The sequence below is a fragment of the Lissotriton vulgaris genome, chromosome 3_1 (assembly GCF_964263255.1).
Source record: "Lissotriton vulgaris chromosome 3_1, aLisVul1.2, whole genome shotgun sequence".
NCBI classification, from domain to species: domain Eukaryota; kingdom Metazoa; phylum Chordata; class Amphibia; order Caudata; family Salamandridae; genus Lissotriton; species Lissotriton vulgaris.
This window is the reverse complement of record NC_141689.1, coordinates 1249682778-1249703616: the sequence shown is the minus strand read 5'-3', so window position 1 is coordinate 1249703616 and position 20839 is coordinate 1249682778. Positions and strand designations below refer to the sequence as shown.

At 46.3% G+C, this 20839-nt stretch overlaps 1 protein-coding gene across 1 annotated transcript in view; it reads right to left on the bottom strand.

Moving 5' to 3' along the window:
- Positions 1–1590: 1590 nt before the first annotated feature.
- The window catches only part of ERI1 (exoribonuclease 1), a 228207-nt gene continuing 208958 nt past the window's right edge, over positions 1591–20839 (bottom strand). The window contains exon 7 of the mRNA XM_086961755.1: positions 1591–2159. Coding sequence (XP_086817881.1) covers positions 1917–2159 — 243 coding nt within the window. The 3' untranslated portion in view covers positions 1591–1916. The remainder of the gene's footprint in view (positions 2160–20839) is intronic.

Genomic DNA, 20839 nt, shown 5'->3' with positions numbered 1-20839 from the left:
TCACCCAGTAAGCAATGGTGATTTGGATGGCTCATATGGTGGCAGAGGCTAAGCACAGGACCAATGTGGTGGCAGCAGGTAACCAGCAGGTAACCAGAACTTTGGGACCAGTGGACTCAGTGGTATGGTGTTGCAGCTGGAGGATAGTTAGTAATGTGGTGCCATGTTTTTGCGGGGGGCAAAGAGCCAGGGAACTCCAGACACACAGTGTGCCTAGGTATGGTTCATTGGTGGCTAGCAGAGGCAAAAATCGTGGCAGAGTGTGGCAGAGCACCCAGGCAGTAACAGGCCAGAAGCGGGAATCGGCGGGCATTTGGCGCGAATCAGAGGAGGGTCTTCATAGCCGCCATCTTAGGGTCAGGCACACAATGAGGGCTCGTCTCTCAGGAGCGCCAGTAGCGGGGAGAATCATGCACCCACCTCATTGAAGGAGGTCATATCAGATCAGAGTGGTTGGCAGTGTGCCCGTTGTGAAGCGGGACACAGGACTAAGCATGCATCCAAGGGCGGAGGTGTTGCTTTTGACGGAGCGCCGCCATCTTAGGGCTCCGGTCGGAGAGAGAAAGCACGGAGCCTCGCTCAAAAGTGGAGTGAGAGTTGCGCTGGCGGCCTCCAGTTATCTTCATGTAGTGCGCGGCATGCAGCGCTGATCATGGCATGGCAAGACTACTTCGGCAGGGCTGTTGTGACGCCTGAAATCGGTAGGAATCGCTCCTCTGCCTACAGAGCGACGCGATCAGGCAGCAATCACCGCTGCCGTCCAAGCCACGCCTCCTAGAGTACTCATGTTTTGATACATATAGTGGACTTCAAATTAATTGCGTTTATTGAAAGAGCATTTTGATAACATTGAGTGGCTATATAAGGCTTTTCCATTCAGTAGGGGAAGCGGTTTATCATTTTTATTTTATTAATTAGTTTGGCAGGCCTTGAGTTACGTCAGAGGCTGGTGTGAAATGAGAAGCCAGTTTCTGATGGCAAAGAAGGCCATTCCCCCATTATGATTTATGGATGTTGTACAAGATCATAAAAATAATTCTAGCATATTTTGGGAGCCAGTAGGGCATTCTAGGGGAAGATTTGATGTGGGCCAGATTACCAAGTGTAAAGCCTATTCAATCAACCATGTTCTGGAATCTTTAGAACCTTGAATTTGTTTGGGAGACTAGATTAGTGGATGTAACATTAGGGGCTCTGATCAGCTCGATTTTGATGTCTGTGTGGATAAGTGTGAATATTTCTTGTGGAAAAGGTTCCAGAATTGCACCATTTATCATATTGACTTGGGGGGAGCAAAAATAAGACTGGTGTAGAAAATTCTTTACCTTTGATGAGGTATAATGTGTGGTGCATTGGGCTTGGCGCCTCAGTTAAATAGGATTTTGAACTTGATATAATTCATGCAGATGACGGTGTTCATGAAGTGGACAGGTCTAGGCATGGGATAATTTTGGTTGGATTCTCCGGATCATACTTCAAGCAAAAGTGGTTTGTGTGTCATTAGCATAGATATGCTAGTTCACATGGAAACAACATGTATTGAAATAAAACCTGCAGGAGGAAAAGGTTCTCAGGAAAAAGGCTGATTACTACTGAAAAATATCATACATTTATTTTGTTTTGATCAACACCTAAACCTGACCACACTGTAATAGGTCATCCAGCCTATTGTGTGCCAGGCAACAGTGACCGTTGTTAACAGCCACGCAGCGTCTTTATCTTTTTTAAAAAGGAACTACGCATTTCAAATACATATATTTCTGAAAAAACATATATACTCTTCTGATAAAAATCTGAAAATCAATGAGGTGCTTCTGAAGAATGCATTACATTGCCATGCAATGGTTCACCATCAAACATCCTTTATCAAGACATTTAGTCTGAAGACTGAATACTGGTCCATATGCTGTTAAGTTCTATGTTTTAAAATGAGGGCTCAGTGGTATAGGTGCTCCTTCTATAGGTGCCGAGCTGGCTACATTCATTAGCTGCCCTGCGTGCATCCTCTCATTGACACGCAGTTCACAGCCATCCCGAAGCATGTGAATAGCAATCCGTGCAATATTCCGTGAGTCATCAAGTCCGCTGTGCGGCCGCCCATCGTAGTTCATACCTAGCTTCTCTAACATCATCAGTAGTTTAGTCTGATTTCTGGGTACCTGGTCAATGAAAAGAGAAGGACAACACTTGAGAAGAATATATTTAGAATAATACTTAAGTTATTTAGGTTCTTCTTGGAATGGTTTTCCTGTTAAACAGTGATATTCTAAATTACAAAATTGTGGATGTACAATGCGAGAAAAAAAGATAAAAGGTATTTTCGTGTTTCACAGTGTAGCTACAATGCAGTGAAACAAAATCACACTCTAGTACACGCCATATCTGGTTCCTTTACTAGAAAGTAGGTACTTTAGATCGATAGAGCACTTAATTCTGCAAATGTAATGGAAATAATAGGTCTGATTCTCAAAGATTTTACGGTGACTTGCCTCTGTTGTACTCCTGAAGTCCAGACGTAAAACAAAAGTAATGCAGGTACTGAAATTATAGGGTCATAGAGCTAAACCTTTAGGAGGGTACTGAGTGGAATTATATTTTCCATCCTGGATCATTTCATTTATATCTGAATCGGAAATGTTCATTTGTGATAGCAATTACTAAACACAGTTAAATTAACTTTTGGAGTAGAAGTTTTTTTTAAAGTTTTTCATAGTACTAAATTCCAGACAGGTTGTCTCCTGGATGATTTAATGCAAGAACATAATTTCTTTAGGTATAATTCAGGTCCTAAATAAGGTCTTGTTGCCTTGAATCTGCCAAAATGTTGTTCCCAAATACTTTTCTCTTCAACATTTTCTTTCAGACAATCATGCCTTGGATAGTCAGGTTCTGACTGAATTCATTTCAATAGATGACCTTATTAGTGCCAATTAGATTCTTCTGAAGTAGTCTTGGATTTTGTGAAAAATAGAAAGATGAGGGATGTGACCCGTCGTCACTCTGGAAGAAGGTCATTTCTTCAAGACATTTGGGTGACTATCAGGAGGTGGAACCTCACAATGTTCCCAATGTATGCAACTGTGTTTCTCTCTAGGATAGCTAGTTCTATGTATACAATAGTGTGCATAGTGATGATAACAATACACTTCTTTGTAACTGACCAAATTTACATAAGGATATTCATTTTTCAAAGTGACATATCTCTAAATAAAACATAATTCGTTTTACAGTCTCTATATCTTAGGCATCTGAACTAGAACCAGGAATAACAATATAATTAATTGAAACGTTCAAAGCATAAGATAAATGCAATGTCTCAGTGGTCCCATCATTTGATATGGAAACGTTTCCCAAGCTATGCCTCGGATATAGCTATGATGTTTGCAGCATAGAGATTTATTTGAGCTCTTTGAGATGATAGATGTGGCTGTAATATGATCAGAATTAACAGTGCAGGAATATTTAGGAGGAAAGCCTACAGGAAGCTTTCTACCCAGTTGGATGGTATGTGTGGCTGTCAAAATACCTGTGTCAATCTTCCTCTAAGATCTGGTTAAAGCTGCTACTCTAAGTCTGAATTGCAGTTTTGGCGGCTAAGTCAGCTGACAGTTCCCTTTAGCATGCAATCCGTCATACTGATGGCCCAAAGTGTGCCTCACATGTACCAATTGATACATATCTTGTAAGACAGCTACCCTTCCCCAAAGTTGTTTAACTTTAATGGATGTTTCGTTTTAACCTTGAATCGATTCAAGCTCCAGTGTTGCAATTCAACATTGTACCCTTGCACACAGAAAGATGGATCTGGCACTGTAAGTGTCAGAACTGATGGATTAACCCTTTGTAATGCAAGTAAAAGGGCATCAGGTTCTGCACGTTGTGCATAGCTGTTGCCCAACATCTTAGTATAGTTGCACTGTGGAAAGAATTCACCATCTTTCACTACATCTTGTACTGTGGCCCAGGCTGTGGAGTACTTGTATTTCATTCCTACCTGTGGTTGAACAAAGCCATTCAGGTACAATATGCTCTGGTAAGACTCAATGGGTAAGGTAGGGGAAAAAATGTTCATATTGGAGAAAAGCCAGTGTACGAAAAGTGGGATCATACTGAAACTTTACATCCACTGAACTCAAACAAGAGGCCCAGTGTACCCACCTTGAGCAATAGGAATTCTTGCTTTAGTGGCTGCCTCTAGTGTAGGTACGGGAGTAACCACAAGCATTAGTTTTCCTGACCAAAGGACACTTTTTCAAGCTAGCCATTTGCACAGCTGCAGGAATTTTTTCAATGGAGGCAAAATGTGCTTCATCTGGAGAATACAAGAGAGATCTGTATGCAATAGGAACAGCCTGTCCCTCATTCTAGATCAAAAAGTTATAGCAGAAGTGACTTCAAGAACTAGCATGGTGACTAGCTCAGAATAATGCAGCGAATAAGTCTGTCCAGAGTTAAGGATTCCCAGGACAGATTGCAACTTTTTCAGCGTGTTAGGACATTGCAAGGTAGCGCACTTCTGAAGGAATCTAGAAGCCAGACCCTTGCCCTCATTGGATAGCTTGTATCCAAGGAAGGTCACCGTAAGGTAGGCAATCTTTGGTTTTCTAAAGTTAACTCTGTAACAGTGTGATGTTAATATTGTTACAACTTTGTCCACCCTAGCCAGGTGTATGGCAAAGTTGTCACCTGTAAGATAGATATCATTAGTGTATGGCAATACCTCGGGATCTTGTTGTAAGATCTCCATAATGTCCCATGAGAATAAACCTGCACTGTTCTTATAGCCCATAGTCTAGCACCAAAATGAGAACTGCACCCTGTTGAAATTAAAGCCAGCTACTCACATTCAAGCGCTATGTTTTGACTGAAAACCCCATTAGAGATGCCAAGAGTTGTTTTGTATTTATTCTGCACCAGATTCATCATTAAGCCTGTGCTATGTGCATTTTACACCGCATTTGTTCTTGCATGTACGCTTCCATTCCTGTAGTCTAAAACTATACTATAGGATGAATCAGGTTTGGAGACGGGAAAAAGAAGTGTGTTCATTGGTGAAAAACAAGGCACTATTCTGCCTAAATATTGCAACTGATCTAATATTGCTCAATACCATGCTTAGCTTCTGGCTTTAAAGGGTATCAAGCTTGCGCTTGAGATTCATTGCATAAGGGAGTGGCATGTGGAACAGAATGTTTATCCCAACTCGCTTGAGTTCTGTATAAGGCCCGAGCCTGTCTTACAGCAATTCACTGGTGTACATTTTCCTGATGTCTTCAGAGTAGCCCCCCCCCCATACCCGATTACTTCCTCTCCCCCCCACTCCCCAAGGCCCTTTTCTGATAAAGACTGGAGACCAGTCTTCGTCAACTAGTATGATGTCATAATCTTCAGAAAAAATGTGCCTAGAAAACAGCTTTGACACTGCATGGAATGTCCCTTTAAATTAATAATGAAAATTGTAAACCCTATTGGGAAGATTTAAATAATTATCTGGAGTTTCAACTTGTTTGAACTCATCAGTTGGACTCGCCACCAGAAACCTCTAAAGCACCGGATATACTATTGTAACTTCTGCTTTGCTGTCTATGAGTGCACTCGCCAAACTCCTGTTTTGCAGGAGAATACATAGTTGGATCAGCATGTTTCTACAGGAGTCTTCGAGTTCAATCCTTTCTCTTGACACAAACTTCAATCTCTCATCCTGTGTCACCTTTTCTTCTATACTCTTTTCTTCAGAACTCTGATCCTCGCTCTCTGTCTGTCTGTCTCTGTGTTTACTGTCAGAATCCTAAAAAGAGTGTGGAGAGCAGATATCAGAATACTGACACCATTCTGGTTTTTAAATTATCTTCTGGTCTCTTAAATTATAACCACCCCTACAAGATTCTTGAGCTGCGGGAAATCCAGTCCATCTTTGATCTCTACTCCTCTATTTCTTCTCCTTTTCCTTTGCAGATTTCTTTTTAACGGCACCTTCCACATCACTTTTAGGTTTTAAATATGGCTTAACGGCTTGTGAACCAAAGGTCTCATCACCCACAGTGGTGTAAACTTCCAAGATTATTTTTTTTAGTTCCCATTCATGATCTGGAACAGATTCCAGTCTCTGTCGTATAGGCAGAACCAAAGTGTAGGAGAGTAGGGTCTGCTATCTTATGGTCACCCCAATTTTTGCTTTTTGCTTCACTGGTTTTCGACTTATTGAGGCTGTGGGCCTGCTAATCAGACCCCCAGCCTGCTGTTCTCTCTCTAAATTCACATACATGTACTATAGGTACATAACCCAATTGGAAATGTACTCCTTGTCAGCCCCTGTACCATGCACTATAGGTGCTCAGGGCATAGGTGCCACCAAGGCCTACCAGGGGCTGCAGCAAAGCTTTTGCCACCCCTGGCTGGTTCTTAAATTGACACAACTGGCTGATCACTCAGCTGGGGCAAGTTGGTGTAATCACCCCTTGCATAGATATAGTATCCCTATATCTAAACCTATATCTGGACACATATAAACATGTGAGCCACTCCTATGGCAGGCCTTATCAATCCTGGAGGCAGAGTGCGTGGTTTAATGTGAGATGGAGCTCTAGCATGAGCTGAGCCTGTCTGCAGCTGTCGGGAACAACTCCCTAAGCTGTTCCGGGATAATGCCATACCATATACTATTAAGTGCCTTATAATCCTCGCGGTTATATAGCAACTTTGGTTTGGCTTTATCAAAACATGTCGTGTAAGGTGTCATACGATTTGGAATACTATCCCCTCAACAGTCCTGTCGACAGGGATAGCATTCCACCCTTCTAGAGGGAGAAGACATGTTACTTTACTGAAACGCGATTGATTTTTAAAAGAGCCTCAGATCCACAAAATGGATGCTTCTGCCACAGACACGAGTCTGACCTCCTGCTGCTGACCGAAACTCAGCAGAGGAGGCCTGGACAAAGGCTTTCCTGTCACAGGGAGGTGTTACACCTCCCCAGACAGGAGATAGTGGATTGTAGCAGGGAGGTTTGAAAGAAACCAGACACTGCCTGGGGAGCACAAGGCTTCCCCTTGCATAATCCAGCCAAACCGGTTCTGGGGCACACCAGCCCCAGTCCCAGCGCGGCCTGGACAAAGGGAAAGGGGTGTATCCACCCCCTTTCTACTCGACGTAGAAGACTGAAGAATCTCCCTTGTGGTCAAGGAGTGACCACCCTGTGCAAACAGGCACCATCCAGCACCTCGACGTCTGCTTTGTTGCAGTTCCCGCCGGAACTCGAGCGACAGATCGACAAGATCAAGCTTGCCTGCCTTCTACCAGCCAGATTCACAGTCCCTGCAGAGCTGAGACCCGTGGAGGCGACCGGAAGCGTGGGCCCCGCCATCTTGAAAAGACCACGAGACGCTGACCGTGCAGCCCACGAGTGACCCTCGGAGCTGTACAACGGGGTTTGAGAAGCCCCAGCCCTGAGCCACTTTTGCACTGAAGCTCACCCCTCTACACTCGACGAGTGCTGCGTGGGGCCCTTCTGCTTCTTTTGGCTCAACGCGTTGGCCCGGTCACTTGCCCGCTGGCTTGCCCGCTGGCTTGTGGCCCCTGTGCCGACGAAACTTGAAATTCCACTAGAATCCTTTTTAAGATAGTGAAGGACTTTGTCAACCTTCCCGCTATGATGGCTCAGAGTTCTCCTAGCCAGGCTCTTTCCAATGGGCTATCAGACTTTTTTCAGGATAAAATCACTAAATTATCCTCCTCATTCAAACCGGTTCGGGTCTCCCCTTCGACCGATGACACTGATTCTCAGAAAGTCTCATTTAATTCCTTCAAAGAGCTAACTCCTGAGATTGCCACTAACCTACTTATCCAATGCAAATCAGGATCGCCGCTTGATCCAGCGCCTGCTAAGGTGATGGGCAATCTTGCTCCAGTATTGATCAGCCCTCTCCTTTCCATTTGAAATTCCTCGTTACGGTCGGGTCAATTCCCCATTGCATGGAAACAGGCAATGCTAGTCCCGATCTTGAAAAAAATGGATGCGAATCCCTCACAATTTTGTAACTACCGTCCGATTTCTCTTCTCCCGAAGCCAGCAAAAATTCTGGAAAAGGCGGCCCAGAAACAATTGGCAGACTATCTAGAATCCAACCAATTGCTACATGACTCGCAGTCTGGATTTCGAACCGGCTATAGCACCGAAACTGCTCTTTTAGAGGTATTGGAGACTATTCGGGAGTGTGTGGATGGGGGCGAGGAGGCCATGTTGGTTCTCCTCGACCTATCCGCCGCTTTCGATACGGTATCTCATGAAATATTACTGGACCGTCTAGGGCAGTCGGGAATTGAAGGTACTGTGCTGACTTGGATTCGATCTTTCCTCACAGGTCGGTTTTAGAAGGTCTTTCTTCGACCTTTCGAATCAGAGGGTAAACCTCTTCTTTGTGGGGTGCCACAGGGCTCTGCTCTGAGCCCCCTATTTTTCAACGTCTATCTGGGCCCGTTGGCTACAGTGGTGGAATCTTGGGGGGGTCAGAGTGATCTCCTATGCTGATACTCAGCTTGTGTTTTCATTTAGAGTTCACTCTGACACCAGTTTTACCAATTTTCGCCACTGTCTCAGTAATATCTGCTCCTGGATGGCCTTGAACCACCTTGTATTGAACACCGACAAAACTGAGGTATTATTTTTTAATCAGAAAACCGCGCTGTCTGCTATTCAGTGGTGGCCAACAGAACTGAATCCCCCTCCGGTTCCAGTACAGACAGCTCGAAACTTGGGCTTCCAATTTGATAACGCACTGTCCTGCAAATCTCAAATCAATAAGGTCACATCTACCTGCTTTGGCAAACTACGCATGATCAGGAAGATTTTCCCTTACCTCCCTCTGGATTCCCGTAAGACCATTGTACATGCCCTGATCACTTCGCATTTAGATTATGCCAACAGTCTCTATGCTGGCGCCCCCCTCTACCTAATTGAGCGCCTACAAATAGTACAGAATGCCGCTGCGAGACTGATTGGCAATATCCCTTTCCGCCACTCGGTTGCTCTATACCGGAAAAAACTACACTGGCTCCCCATTGCCCGTCGCATCCAGTTCAAAGCCTTGATTCTGGCCTTCCGTGTCCTTAACGGGTTAGGCCCCGGTTATCTGAGAAAGAGACTTAAACTATCCCAATCGGTCAGATCTCTGAGATCGAATAGCCTACGCCTCCTGGTGGTACCCAGATTTCGTCGTGCCAGGAGTGGGGGCAGAGCGTTCGGTGTAGTCACAGCAAAACTTTGGAACAGCCACCCGCTGGATCTGAGGTTCATTGAGTCGGAGTCTCTGTTCCGAAGCAAATTGAAAACTTGGCTGTTCACCATCTCTTAAGCAGCTTCTTTCTCTCTAGTCTGTAATCTGTATCGCCGGGACACCCCCGATGGGGGTAGCTGTGCGCTTTATAAGCTTCTTAAATAAATAATAAATAAATAAGACTTGTGATTCTGGTTGCTACAGACTTGCACCCACTCCTCTGAAAAGGAGCACCCGCTCTGACCCTCCTGGTCCGAGTGAGAAGCAATCTTCCAGTCCTGCGTGGATTGCTCTTGCCAAGTGTTGTTTGCTCCGATCTTGAAGCCGACAGCGCCGACGGTGAGAGCCTTCGTGGGACAGCTCGTGACCCGCTCCTGGACGTCGCAGATGCCCCAGAGCCCACGTGGCAGCGGAGAGAAGCTCCTCGACAACCACCTGATTGCGCCAGACATTGCCTGGTTCCGTCCTGGTTCCACCCATGTCACTGCTGAGTGACCCAGACTCTGTCCCCTCTGCTTTCAGGTACTTTTCGACTCTGATCCACCCTTGGATCACACCTGACACTTCTCCTTCACATCGCCTGCAGCATCTTCAGCTTCAAGCACCAACAACCTGCGTGACGAAACCCGACGCCACTTCGACCCTATGCACCCGCTTCCTGTGGGTGAGGTAACTCAGCAACGCTGGTGTTCCCACACTGGTACACACCTCTAGGGTCTGTGTTTAAAGTTTTATCCTTCTAGGTTAAACGGAAGTATCCTTAAACTCTAACTGTGTAACTCTTACGCACCATTGACTTTGCATTGGTGCATGCGTGTGCTTTAAGCGCTGCACCCGAATCCCGCGGGCTTTTCCCGACTTCAGCATTGCTTGTCCCGACTGCTCCAAGCGATTCCCTAGGCCCTAGGCCTAACCACTGTTCGATTGGTAGCTCTCATACCACTTTCTTAATATATGGTTTGAGTGGCCACCCGCCCTCATCCATAATTGTGCAACTTTCATATGTTATACTGTGCTTTTGTTTTAACGCTTATGCCCCTTTGCTCATAAAGAGTACTGGGGATTATTTTAGTAATAAACATATATTTTTATAATATATACTTGTGTGGTGTCTTTCATTTGATATTAAAGGATTGTGATTGGTAAAACAGCTCGCTTAACACGACCTCTTGAGTTTAGCCTTTCAGCCTGCTTAGTCCATGCTACCATTAGGATAGCTTGTCTATAAGGTTGACTTACAACCAGACACCATAAGGGATTGTTTGGACTGATACAAGGTGGTTCCAGAATTGGAACCATCTTATCAGGCCAACTTCTCACACAAAGCTTCTCCCTTAATGTTGCTCACGATGATGGAAGAAATTGTAGAAAGGTTTTCCATTAATTACATTCCTAAGTCCAGAGTTGATGCAGCTCCGTGCTCATTTTGTACTTGTTTCAATAACTCAGAGGGAACTGCCAATGAAAGTGTGCCATGTGTGCTAGTGTAAATGCATGCAAATATACTTCCCCGCAGGCGTTACATTCCTCTTCGGGTGGTATCATCCCTAGTGGTAGACACACAGTCAATATTCTAGGTTTGTCTTGAGGTGTTTTAAATGTATACACCACTTCGAACTGGTTGGTCTAGCTAGCAACCCAGAAGGGAATCTCTTCACACGCGCTTAGCGTTAATAGTGTGGCTGAGGGACTGTATCGGTACCTTAGCCGTTTGTTCCGATGCAAAAGCAAGTCGAGTGTTCATGGTACGTAGCACAAACTGTACAAGTCTCCTGTATAAGGAACGTGTGTAATTTACCATCTCAATGAGTGTCATAGTATCAAGAAAAGGAACGGGAATGGAGCTAGCTAAAACTGGCCTCATGGCTCCTTCGCTGCTCAGAAATCCCAGGCAGACATTTCTGTGTGTGAGTGGTAACTGACCAGTTCTGGTGTTCCAGGTAAGATAAAGGGTTTCCAAATCATGGTAAGTCCTGTAATTTGCAAGCGACTGTACTGCCTTGTAAGCCTGAAATAGCACTGAGGCAGGGTCTATAGCCTCAAACTTTACCTATGAGTAAATATTCTCAAAGGCATACGCATCATGAGCAGCTATTACAAAAATAACTGTCCTCTCCACCCCAAGCCTTTCGGACACCCCGAAGTTTGAGATGTTGTGTAACTGCTTTCCTGTATTTGGCACCTTTCACAATAGGGGTCGCCATATGAATGGATTCAAATTTAACAGAATCAAAGACTATAAACATCAGAATGGAGAACAACCTTTTAAAAGTCAAGCTTGACAAACCTATGGTAATGGGAAGAAACCATCCTTACTATGGTCTGCTCTGTAATGATGTAATAATGGTTCATATGTGTGTGAAAAAGAAACTACTCAAGGAGTTCCCAAAACATCCAGGTTCCACACTGGGCGCCAATACTGCATAAACGGAGTCTTTGGCTCAGCTCTCCAAGGTTTGCTTTCCCACCGCAGGTAACAAGTGAATTTTATTCAGTGCACCAACATTTGAATGTGAAAGACAGGTTTTTGTAGTCATGCAAAACCCCACCCAATACATTGTTAGAGCGGTGTCAATGCTTATGGGCGACTAAACCGAGATTCAGGGACAACCTTGGTGATCAGAAGCAAACCTCTTTCATTCTATTCAATCACACACAAACACGCACGCACACACAAAATATGCTAAGAAAAAGACTAACCAAAAGATGCGTTTATTTAAACAGGTGCACCCAATTGCTCAACACATCTGAAATAACCACACAGAATACGATTAAAACAGGACAAATGCATACTGCTAACAGCAAAAATAAAATTTCTACCATGGTTAAAATGTCCTCTAAAAACCTTACTCCCTAAATCCTACTTCTATGCACCACACTAGGAGTGCATGGTGAGTAGAATAACTTACAGCTAGATTTTCTTAGAAAGGATGAGTGCACTGCATTTCTTATCTACAGTAAAAACGCTGCAATTATCAGGACTCAGGGAAGTCGTGTTCCCAGCGAAAGGAAAACACATTCTGCATCAGTTTGAGCTCTTGCTGGGCTCCGGCACGATATCAGCTTTCAGTAAAAAGTGTGATATGGTGGGAGGATCACTGGCAGGCAGGATCGTTTCCAATTCTGGCAGGATCGTTTTCGATTCTGGCAGTATCTTGCTAGTGATAATCTGAAACGTAGGACCTCTCCTGACAGGTGGTCAAGTGGCAGTAGTTTTAGATTGTATCTTATCTAAGATGGAATTTCAAACATCACCTTAGGAATGTTTGATATAACCTAAGATGCCTTCCTTTAAACATACGAGGTAAAAATACAGCAATTGAGAATACACTGTTTTGTCTATTATTCTTCTTCAACCTTGAAATTGAGATCACAAGGCCCTTGTTCCAGACTGGTGGTGCAATTTTTTTTTGGGGTGTTTTGGTGGTGCAATGATGATGAATACTCATCATCAATATTTATTGTTTGATTAATAAAAATCTTTACAATATTCAAATGGATAAAACCAGAAAAGAAGAAGAGAGAGATTAAGATAAAAATAAATAAATAAAAAGTCAAAATGTTCTGACCCAAGAAGGGCCTCTCTGGACGTGTTTTTCGTTAAAACACAATGTGTGTATCCGGGGCGAGATTTTCGCTAAAGGGCGTTTCTACCACCACGGTTTTCTTTCCCTGGCCACTTTTTGCACTAGGTGGTAGGTGCCTTTGTCTGTTCAGTTTCCTGTAGCAGTTTTGTTACCTTTGACATAAATTTTACTCCCCGGCATGACAGAATGGATGAGGCACCTCCTAGCCAGATTATCACCGCTTGTCTGCAAGTGCGGATCTTTAGTACGATAAAAATTCCCCGTAGATGCCTTCTTCTTAGAGTCAATAAGGCCGGACACGTACATAACAAGTGCGTCAATGTTTCCTTCTGGTATCCGCATAATCTGCAGTTGAAACTTTCGGTTTTTTGTTTTTTCCAAGAGGGCATTAAATCTTTAGAAAGATGCATGCCCATTCGGTACGCTATAAAAGCTTTTTTCAGAGGTTGACTGTAGTGCGAAGCTAGATATCCTTGCGGTTTTTGGTTGATATAAGAGTTAACTACTGTCCAAGCATGTCGTTGTTTAGTTAAGGTTGTTTTATCTTTTAGCAAGGAAGCTTTTTTTGCTAGTCCATTTACTACTTTATATAAGTGTACGTGGTCGATTTTCTTTTTCCATACTTCGTGCAGAGTCAGTGTGGTCAAACTCGCACTAAGATATTCCAGACTGATGTCGCATCAGGTGTCCTTTGATGTCTAGATCTAAATGACTTGACACTTTCACAGTTCTTGGAAAGATGAGGACAAATGACAGCTCCGCCAAAAGCAGATTTGTTGATTCTGAAAACAAATTACAGAAAAATGGAGTAACGGTCCACGTAAAATGGAGTTGCGGCCTACTTAAAATGGAGTTGCGGCCTTGTGTCTTTTTACGTCAAGGCTCTAGTAAAAGGGCCAAAGGTCTAAGACCCCATTATGCAGTGAGAGACAGCAAGGTAGGGCATAAGATACCGGAAAACGATGCACCGGTGGCAAACCAAAAGCCACGCTTTGCACTCAATTCTTTGCGTGCACAGTCAATGAAATACTCCTTATCTGGGCTGGCCGTCAGAGTTCATCACTGAAAGTTACTGCCTGCATTGAATACACACAGAGCTACAGGCAAAGCTGTACACTGGGCTCTGAGTCTTTGGGAAGGGGTACATGAAAGTCATGCTGTGTGCCCATAATGTGATTGGTGCATCTCAAGGATCTGCCCAAGGCAGATGAGTGGAGAGAGCTGGAGAAGTAATGCTGGCAATTAAACAAAGGAGTTATTCAGAAAAGTTGCTTTCTTTGTGGATTCATTGACACATTCTACAGATATAAATGGATCCGAAGAATGGGGCATAATAATATAAACATTATTTAAAGAAAACTAATAACAGAACTAAGAAACTATAGCTAAAAATAGAAAAACAACGAGAAAGTATAGAATGAGCAGTTGGAGACAAGTATCTACAGAAACAAAATAGATTTATTAATATTTTGAGTAATCCCTTCTAAAGATGTAACATCCACAGGTAAAAATATGATTATAAATTGCATATCCTGTCCGAATAACTACTGACCCTATAGATTTTTCAAGGATTGTATTGTAGATATAGCACCAACTATGTCAAAAACAGGCAAATGTAAATGTAGTATACTTGTAAAGCGCACAGCTGCCCCAGCATCGGGCGTCCCGGCGCCGTATAACGCTGTGGAACCCTTCCTGGCTCTCCCTGCGTGATGCCCCTCCTGGGCACCCCCAAGGTGAAGCCAGGCATTCAAGTGTTGTTGGGGCCGTTGTGGAGATTAAGCAAGCTATTGCCCAGAGTTGCAGCGTGGTTAGAGTAGACGCAGAGGCGAGAATTATCGAGTCCGCGGACATTGAGCCCAAGACCCTGCCGCGTCGGGAGTTGAACCCTGGTCCCGGGCCTGATCTCTGCATCAGAGTCTGCCGCTCTAACCAGTGAGCCACACTTCTCCACAATTCATCAATGTGTGCAAGTGTTTAGTATTTGTACAGCATGAAGCTAGCCAAAAGGCAGTGGAGTACTGTACAGAGTCAAAGGTAAGCATACAGTCAGTGAGTGACCTGAAAGGTAGCTGGATTCTGGAAGCAGAAGGGCATTGTTACTGCAGTAGGATCCTAGAAAAGGGGAGTCTTCAACTCTTTCCTAAACTGGAGCAATGTTGTTGTTTTCATGGATATGGGGATGAGGTTCCTGATCCTGGGTGTATAGATGGAAAAGAGCAACTGACTTGATTTGTCTTTTTTTGTCAAAGTTGTTTTTATTATGGTTCACAAAACTTGACTCAGGGCACAATCCGCCCACATGCCCTCGCAGGGGTTCTCCAAAGTGGATAGTACAACAGTTGCATCACTGGCATACAAGAAAACTGAGCACCCCTTAGCTACCGTGGACCCATTTCCAAGCACCATCCCTTGAGTAGGTGTTGGGCGGCGGGGCAAACGGGGAGCGGTTTACACTTTACATAAAGGGGACCATCAGGAAGAATGCTATCAAGTCTCTAGGTGTCCCCACGTTCCCTCCTCCGTCATCGCTCCCTATGATTGCCAAGAAGTCAGTGTAAACCACCGGCCCACCATGACCCCCAAGGAACTCGAAATAGATCCTCAGTGGGTAGTGCAAATCGAGTCAAAGAAACAAAGAATAAAAAAAAACATCAAACAAAGGAGAAAGAACCCCAACTCGTCCCCCCAACCCCCCCCCCAATGAGCTCCCCAAAACCCCCCCACCCCCTCCCCTCCCCAGTGGTAGTGGAGCGGCATCAAAGTGTGGTCCCATAGTGGAACGGATCTTAGATTTGAAATAGGTGAAGGGCCCTGATCGTGGAAGGGCATACTGCTGATGGTAGACCCTGCGACAAAAAGGAGACTAAGGGACCCCAGCGGAATTCAAAGTTCTTAAAATCTTCACGTGCTATGTCAGACATACGTTCTAAGCTAAGTAACTGCCACAGGCGGGAGTGCCACAGGGACATCGCAGGTGCCTCCTTCTTCCACGCCGCCGCTACTGCCAATTTAGCCGCCCCCATACACAGCCACATGATCCTTTTATCAGCCCTGGTTTGATGTTCAAGTGTAGGGTCCCTAAGTCCCAGTAGGGCTTCGGTCATAGAGGTCGGAACGGGATACCCCAGGATGGATTTTATCTGTGCCAGGATCTCCTCCCAGAATGGTCGAATAGAGGGACAGTCCCACCAGATGTGCTGGAAATCCACCAAGAGGCCACATCCCCTCCAGCATCGATTCGATGTGCCAGGAAAGATCCTGGCTAGTTTGGATGGGTATAAGTACCAGTCTGTCATTACTTTCAGATGGGCTTCCCTGAGTGCTGTGGATTGGTTGAACTTGAGGATATCTGACCATAGATGGCTCCAGTCGCCCACCGAGATATCGCGCTGGGTCATCCCTCCCACCGGGCCTGGTATCTTGGGCGAGGGCTAGTTTCCGTAGATAGCAGAAGCTTGTATAACGCCGAAATCACCCCCTTCATAGATTTAGTTTTGAGGAGGAGTAACTCAAGTTTCGTGAGAGGTCTAGTGGCTCCCTCCCTGATCCGGGGGTCTAGGGCCCAATGTAACAGTTGTGCATGGTGATACCTTTCACGGTCCCCCACCTCATATTCTCTTGTGCAGTTCTCAAAAGTAAGTGGGTCATAGTTGTGGAATAAATGTGTTAGTGCGAGACAACCTCCCTCCCTCCTTCCAGGCGGCAAACGGTCCCTCCTTCAGTGCAGGGGGGGGAAGTCTGAGGAGAAATGAAGAGGTGTCAGTGGCAAGGGGAAAGTTGTCCAACCCTCCCTTGTAGCTACAGTGTCCCATACTTTGAGGGTGGTGCGTGTCGGGGTGCTGAGGTATGCGTTCGGTGGCCTGTCTTTCTTCGCGCGCCAGATCAAGTCCCATATCGTCCTACTTGCTACACTGAGGTCCATGTGGAGCCAATGCTTTTCTGACTCCATCTGCGTCTAGTCAACTAAGATACGCAGTTGGGCTGCTTTATAATAAAGTTTAATATCAGGGAGCCCCGCCCCTCCCTCCCGTTGTGGCCGCCGAAGTATAGAGAAGGCGAGACGGGCCCGCCCTCCCTGCCAAATGAAGCGCAGGATCATAGTTTTAACACGCTTAAATAAGTCCTCCTCTAATTCTATGGGGAGAGCCTGGAATAAATATAGTAATTTGGGGAGGAGTGTCATTTTTACGGCGTGCACACGTCCCAGCCAGTAGAGGAAGAGCGGCTTCCATCTCGTCAGTTCCGCTTGGATACGAGTTAGAATAGGGAGAAAGTTGGCTGCGTATAACTTCTCTAGCGTTGGCGTGAGTTGCACCCCTAGATATTGTATGGAGGAGGGCGCCCATGCCAACGGAGTTAAGGATCGGAGAAGCAGGGACTCCGTATGAGAGAGGGGTAGATTGAGTATGTGGGATTTACTCAGATTAACTTTAAAGCCTGCTGCCAGCTCAAAGGAACTGAGAACTTCCTGCAAGCATGGGAGTGACCCAATTGGATTTGATAAGGATAGGAGGACGTCATCCGCAAAGAGGGACATTTTATGGGATTCCCCCGTGAAGGGGAGGCCCTCTATTCCTGGATGCTCCCGTACCGCTATAGCTAAGGGTTCTATGCTAAGGGCGAATAACATGGGGGACAGGGGGCAACCCTGCCTGGTTCCCCTGGTGTGGCTGAAGGAGAAGGATTGCACTCAGTTGACGGAAACCTTGGAAGTGGGACGTCTGTAATTAGCCTGGAGCATCTTTATGAATGCGGAGGCGAAGCCAAATCGTGTTAGGGTGGTCCATAAAAATTGCCAATCGACTTGATCAAATGCTTTTTCGGCATCTAGACCGATTAATATAGCAGGAATTTTAAATTTGTTGGCTTTTTGTGATGAGATGGACGATACGGCGGGTGTTGTCGTGAGTTTGGCGCCCTTTTATGAAGCCCGATTGGTCGGGTGGATGATGAGTGGCATAAGGTCTGTCAACCGTCTGGCCAGAATAGAGGAGTACAATTTTGCATCGATGTTTAAAAGGGCAATGGGGCGGTAGGAAGAGCAGCAAGTGACATCCTTACCAGGCTTGGGGATTACAGCGATTACCGCCTCCGCCATGGAGGCAGGGGTGTCACCTTCCAGGGCCATTTGGTTGAAAAGTCGGACTAGGTGTTGACCAATGTCCCCCATGAAGGTCTTGTAAAAGACGGCCGTATACCCGTCCGTACCGGGTGCCTTATGGGGTTTTAGTGCTTTAATAGCTATGTGCACTTCCTCCAGGGTAATGGGCGCTGTAAGGGTCTCATTCCATTCTGGGGAGACTTGTGGGACAGGAAGATCCTTGAGAAAGGCCTGTTGGCGAGTGGTGTTAGGGGTGTCAGCCGAGTACAACGCGTCGTAGAAGGACTCAAAGAGTCCCGCCTTATCCTCATCTCTATGTAGTATGTTCCCTTCCTCGTCTTGAAGTCCCCCTATGTATTCCCTTTACCTCTTGTCCTTCAGCTGTCTAGCAAGGTGTTTTCCTATCTTGTTGCCCTGGGTGTAGCATAGGTTGCATAGTTGAAGGAGGGTGTATTCTGCCCTGTTGTTGTATATGGCGCGTAACTTACCCTTGAGTGCTGGGAGGGTGCGTAGTGTCTGCCTAGTGGGTTTGAGTTTGTGAGCGCGCTCAGCCTTCGAGTTCCTCCTCCAAGCCCATCCTTTCCTTCGCCCGGAGTTTATTTAGGGCCGAGTTGAGCGAGATGCATTTACCACGCAGTACTGCATTAAAGGCGTCCCACGTAATGTACTCAGAGGTCGCATCTGGGGTGTTAAGGGTAAAGAATTCAGCTATAGACTCCCTCAGCTGTGTCATGGAATCCTTGTCCCTCGTCAGGGCCTCCGGGAAGTACCCACGGGCTGGCCTGGGGGCGTTGCCTAGCCAGGAGAGGCACACAGTGTATATACCGTGATCCGAAACTGAGATGGGAAGTATCTTGCCATCTTGAAGGTTACCCCTCAGGGACTGACTGAAATACGTAATCCAGTCGGGAGTACGTTTGGTGCACGTGTGAGAAGGAGTAGTCTCGTGTGAGCGGGTATAGGTACGCCAGGTGTCTAGTAGGCCCATGTCCCCAATTTGTGTCTGCAGGGCCTCTGGGAAGGGACCAGTGTCAGAGCGGCATGTGTGTGTGCTATCAAGGTCCGGTTGCCATACTAGATTGAAATCCCCCAACAGAATTAAGGGCCCCTCTGCAAAATCTACCACCTTCCCCAGCAATAAATGTAAAAAGTGCTTTTGCCCCGTATTAGGGGCGTAAAGTGTGACAAACGTACAAAGTGTACCCTTCAAGCGACCCTTGACCATTAGCCACCTCCCATCTTTGTCACCCTGAGTGGCCAAGGGTTGGAATTGTGCTCCCGGACTGAAGAGAAGAGCCACTCCTTTCTGTTTGGAGGAGGCCGAGGCCTTATAAATGAGAGGGTATTTTTTATGCTTAAGGCGATGATCCTCCGTTTTTAACAAGTGAGTTTCCTGGAGAGCCACTATATCTAATTGGCGATCTAAAATGTACTTCCAGATCTTCTGGCGTTTCTGCGGGGAGTTAAGCCCCTTGACGTTCCAAGTCCCTATAGAAAGCGGTATAATGGGGCAGACCCTGGAGCTACTGCAATGAAAGCTACAGCCTGTCCCGTTCCCCCGCGTGACAAGCCCTACCTTCCCATTCCCCCTCGTGGTTGGCCCCTCGGATTGTCAGCAGAGGCGGTAAGGCCTCTCACCCTCTCTCCCGCAACCCCTCCCCCCCTACGGCGCCGCTCAGAATCAATCCACATTATGTCCCCCAAAATGCCTACAACGAAGTCCAGTGCCGCTTCCACTCCACCCTTCTCCCCCCCCCCCTAAACAAAAAGTATATAGAGCTGATCAAAGAACAACAAATACCGCACATTGTCCCAGGCCCAACCAAAGTCTGTTCTGGCCTGTAGTACGTTGTAACAAGAGTGGGTTGTGTGGTAATGGTGGCTCGAGACCCCCCCGCCCGACCCCAAATGAGCTGCCATACTTAGCTAATCAGGACCGCTTCAGCAAAAGTCTCATGAACTGGCGCCAGTGTCCTTGGAGACTTCTTGGATAGCCGCTGCTTTCTCTTGCTCCATCGTTTCCAGGGTCGGCTTGAGATGTTTCCTGGAGGAACGTCCTCTTCGTACCGTTTGCCAACCATCGCCGCGCGTCCGGGGAGAACCGGGCAGGGCCCCAGATGATGTCCACCCTCCTCCTCGTCTGGATGGTCCTCCTCCGGCGACAAACCAAGTAGACTACACGTGTCCTTCAAGGAGCGCAGTTGATGGAGCGCAGATGATGGAGCACCTCGTTCCATTTAAAGATCAGTCTAAAGGGGTGCCCCCATGAGTACGGTACCCCTTCCTTGCGGAGGAAGGCGGTGGCCATTTTGTACGATCTCCGCTTTTGCAGGGTAATTGTCGAAAGGTCCTGAAAAAGTTCCACCTCATGACCTTGGAAGCAAAGGGGTTGTTTGGGCCGCGCTGCCTTCAGAATCCGTTCCTTGAGGGGGTAGTCTGGCAGGAAGGCCAAAATGTCCGGCGGGGGACCCCGAGCTCGGCGGACTGGGCCCACCCGCTGGGCTCTATCGATGCGAATTTCGAAGTCCTCACTCTCGTCCAGCACCGATCGAAACAGGGCCTGCAAGTATCCAGTCATGTCATCCCCCTCTGCTTTGCGCCGCACATTTCGGACTCTGATATTATTGCGCCTTGAACGGTTTTCCAGGTCCTCCGCGTGCGATTGGAGATCAGTCTGTTGGCCGTGAAGTCTAATAATTTCTTGCCTCAGAAATTCCACTTCCTCGCTTGTCCCGCGAGTTCAGTAGCGGCCACTCTTTCCCCCAAGTCATCGACGTCCCGGCGCAGCTCCTTAAATTCCCCCGCCATTTCTTGTCCGAGGGAGTTGAAGTCCTCCTTGAGAGATGCGAATAAAGTCTCCATGAAGGCCTTGGTC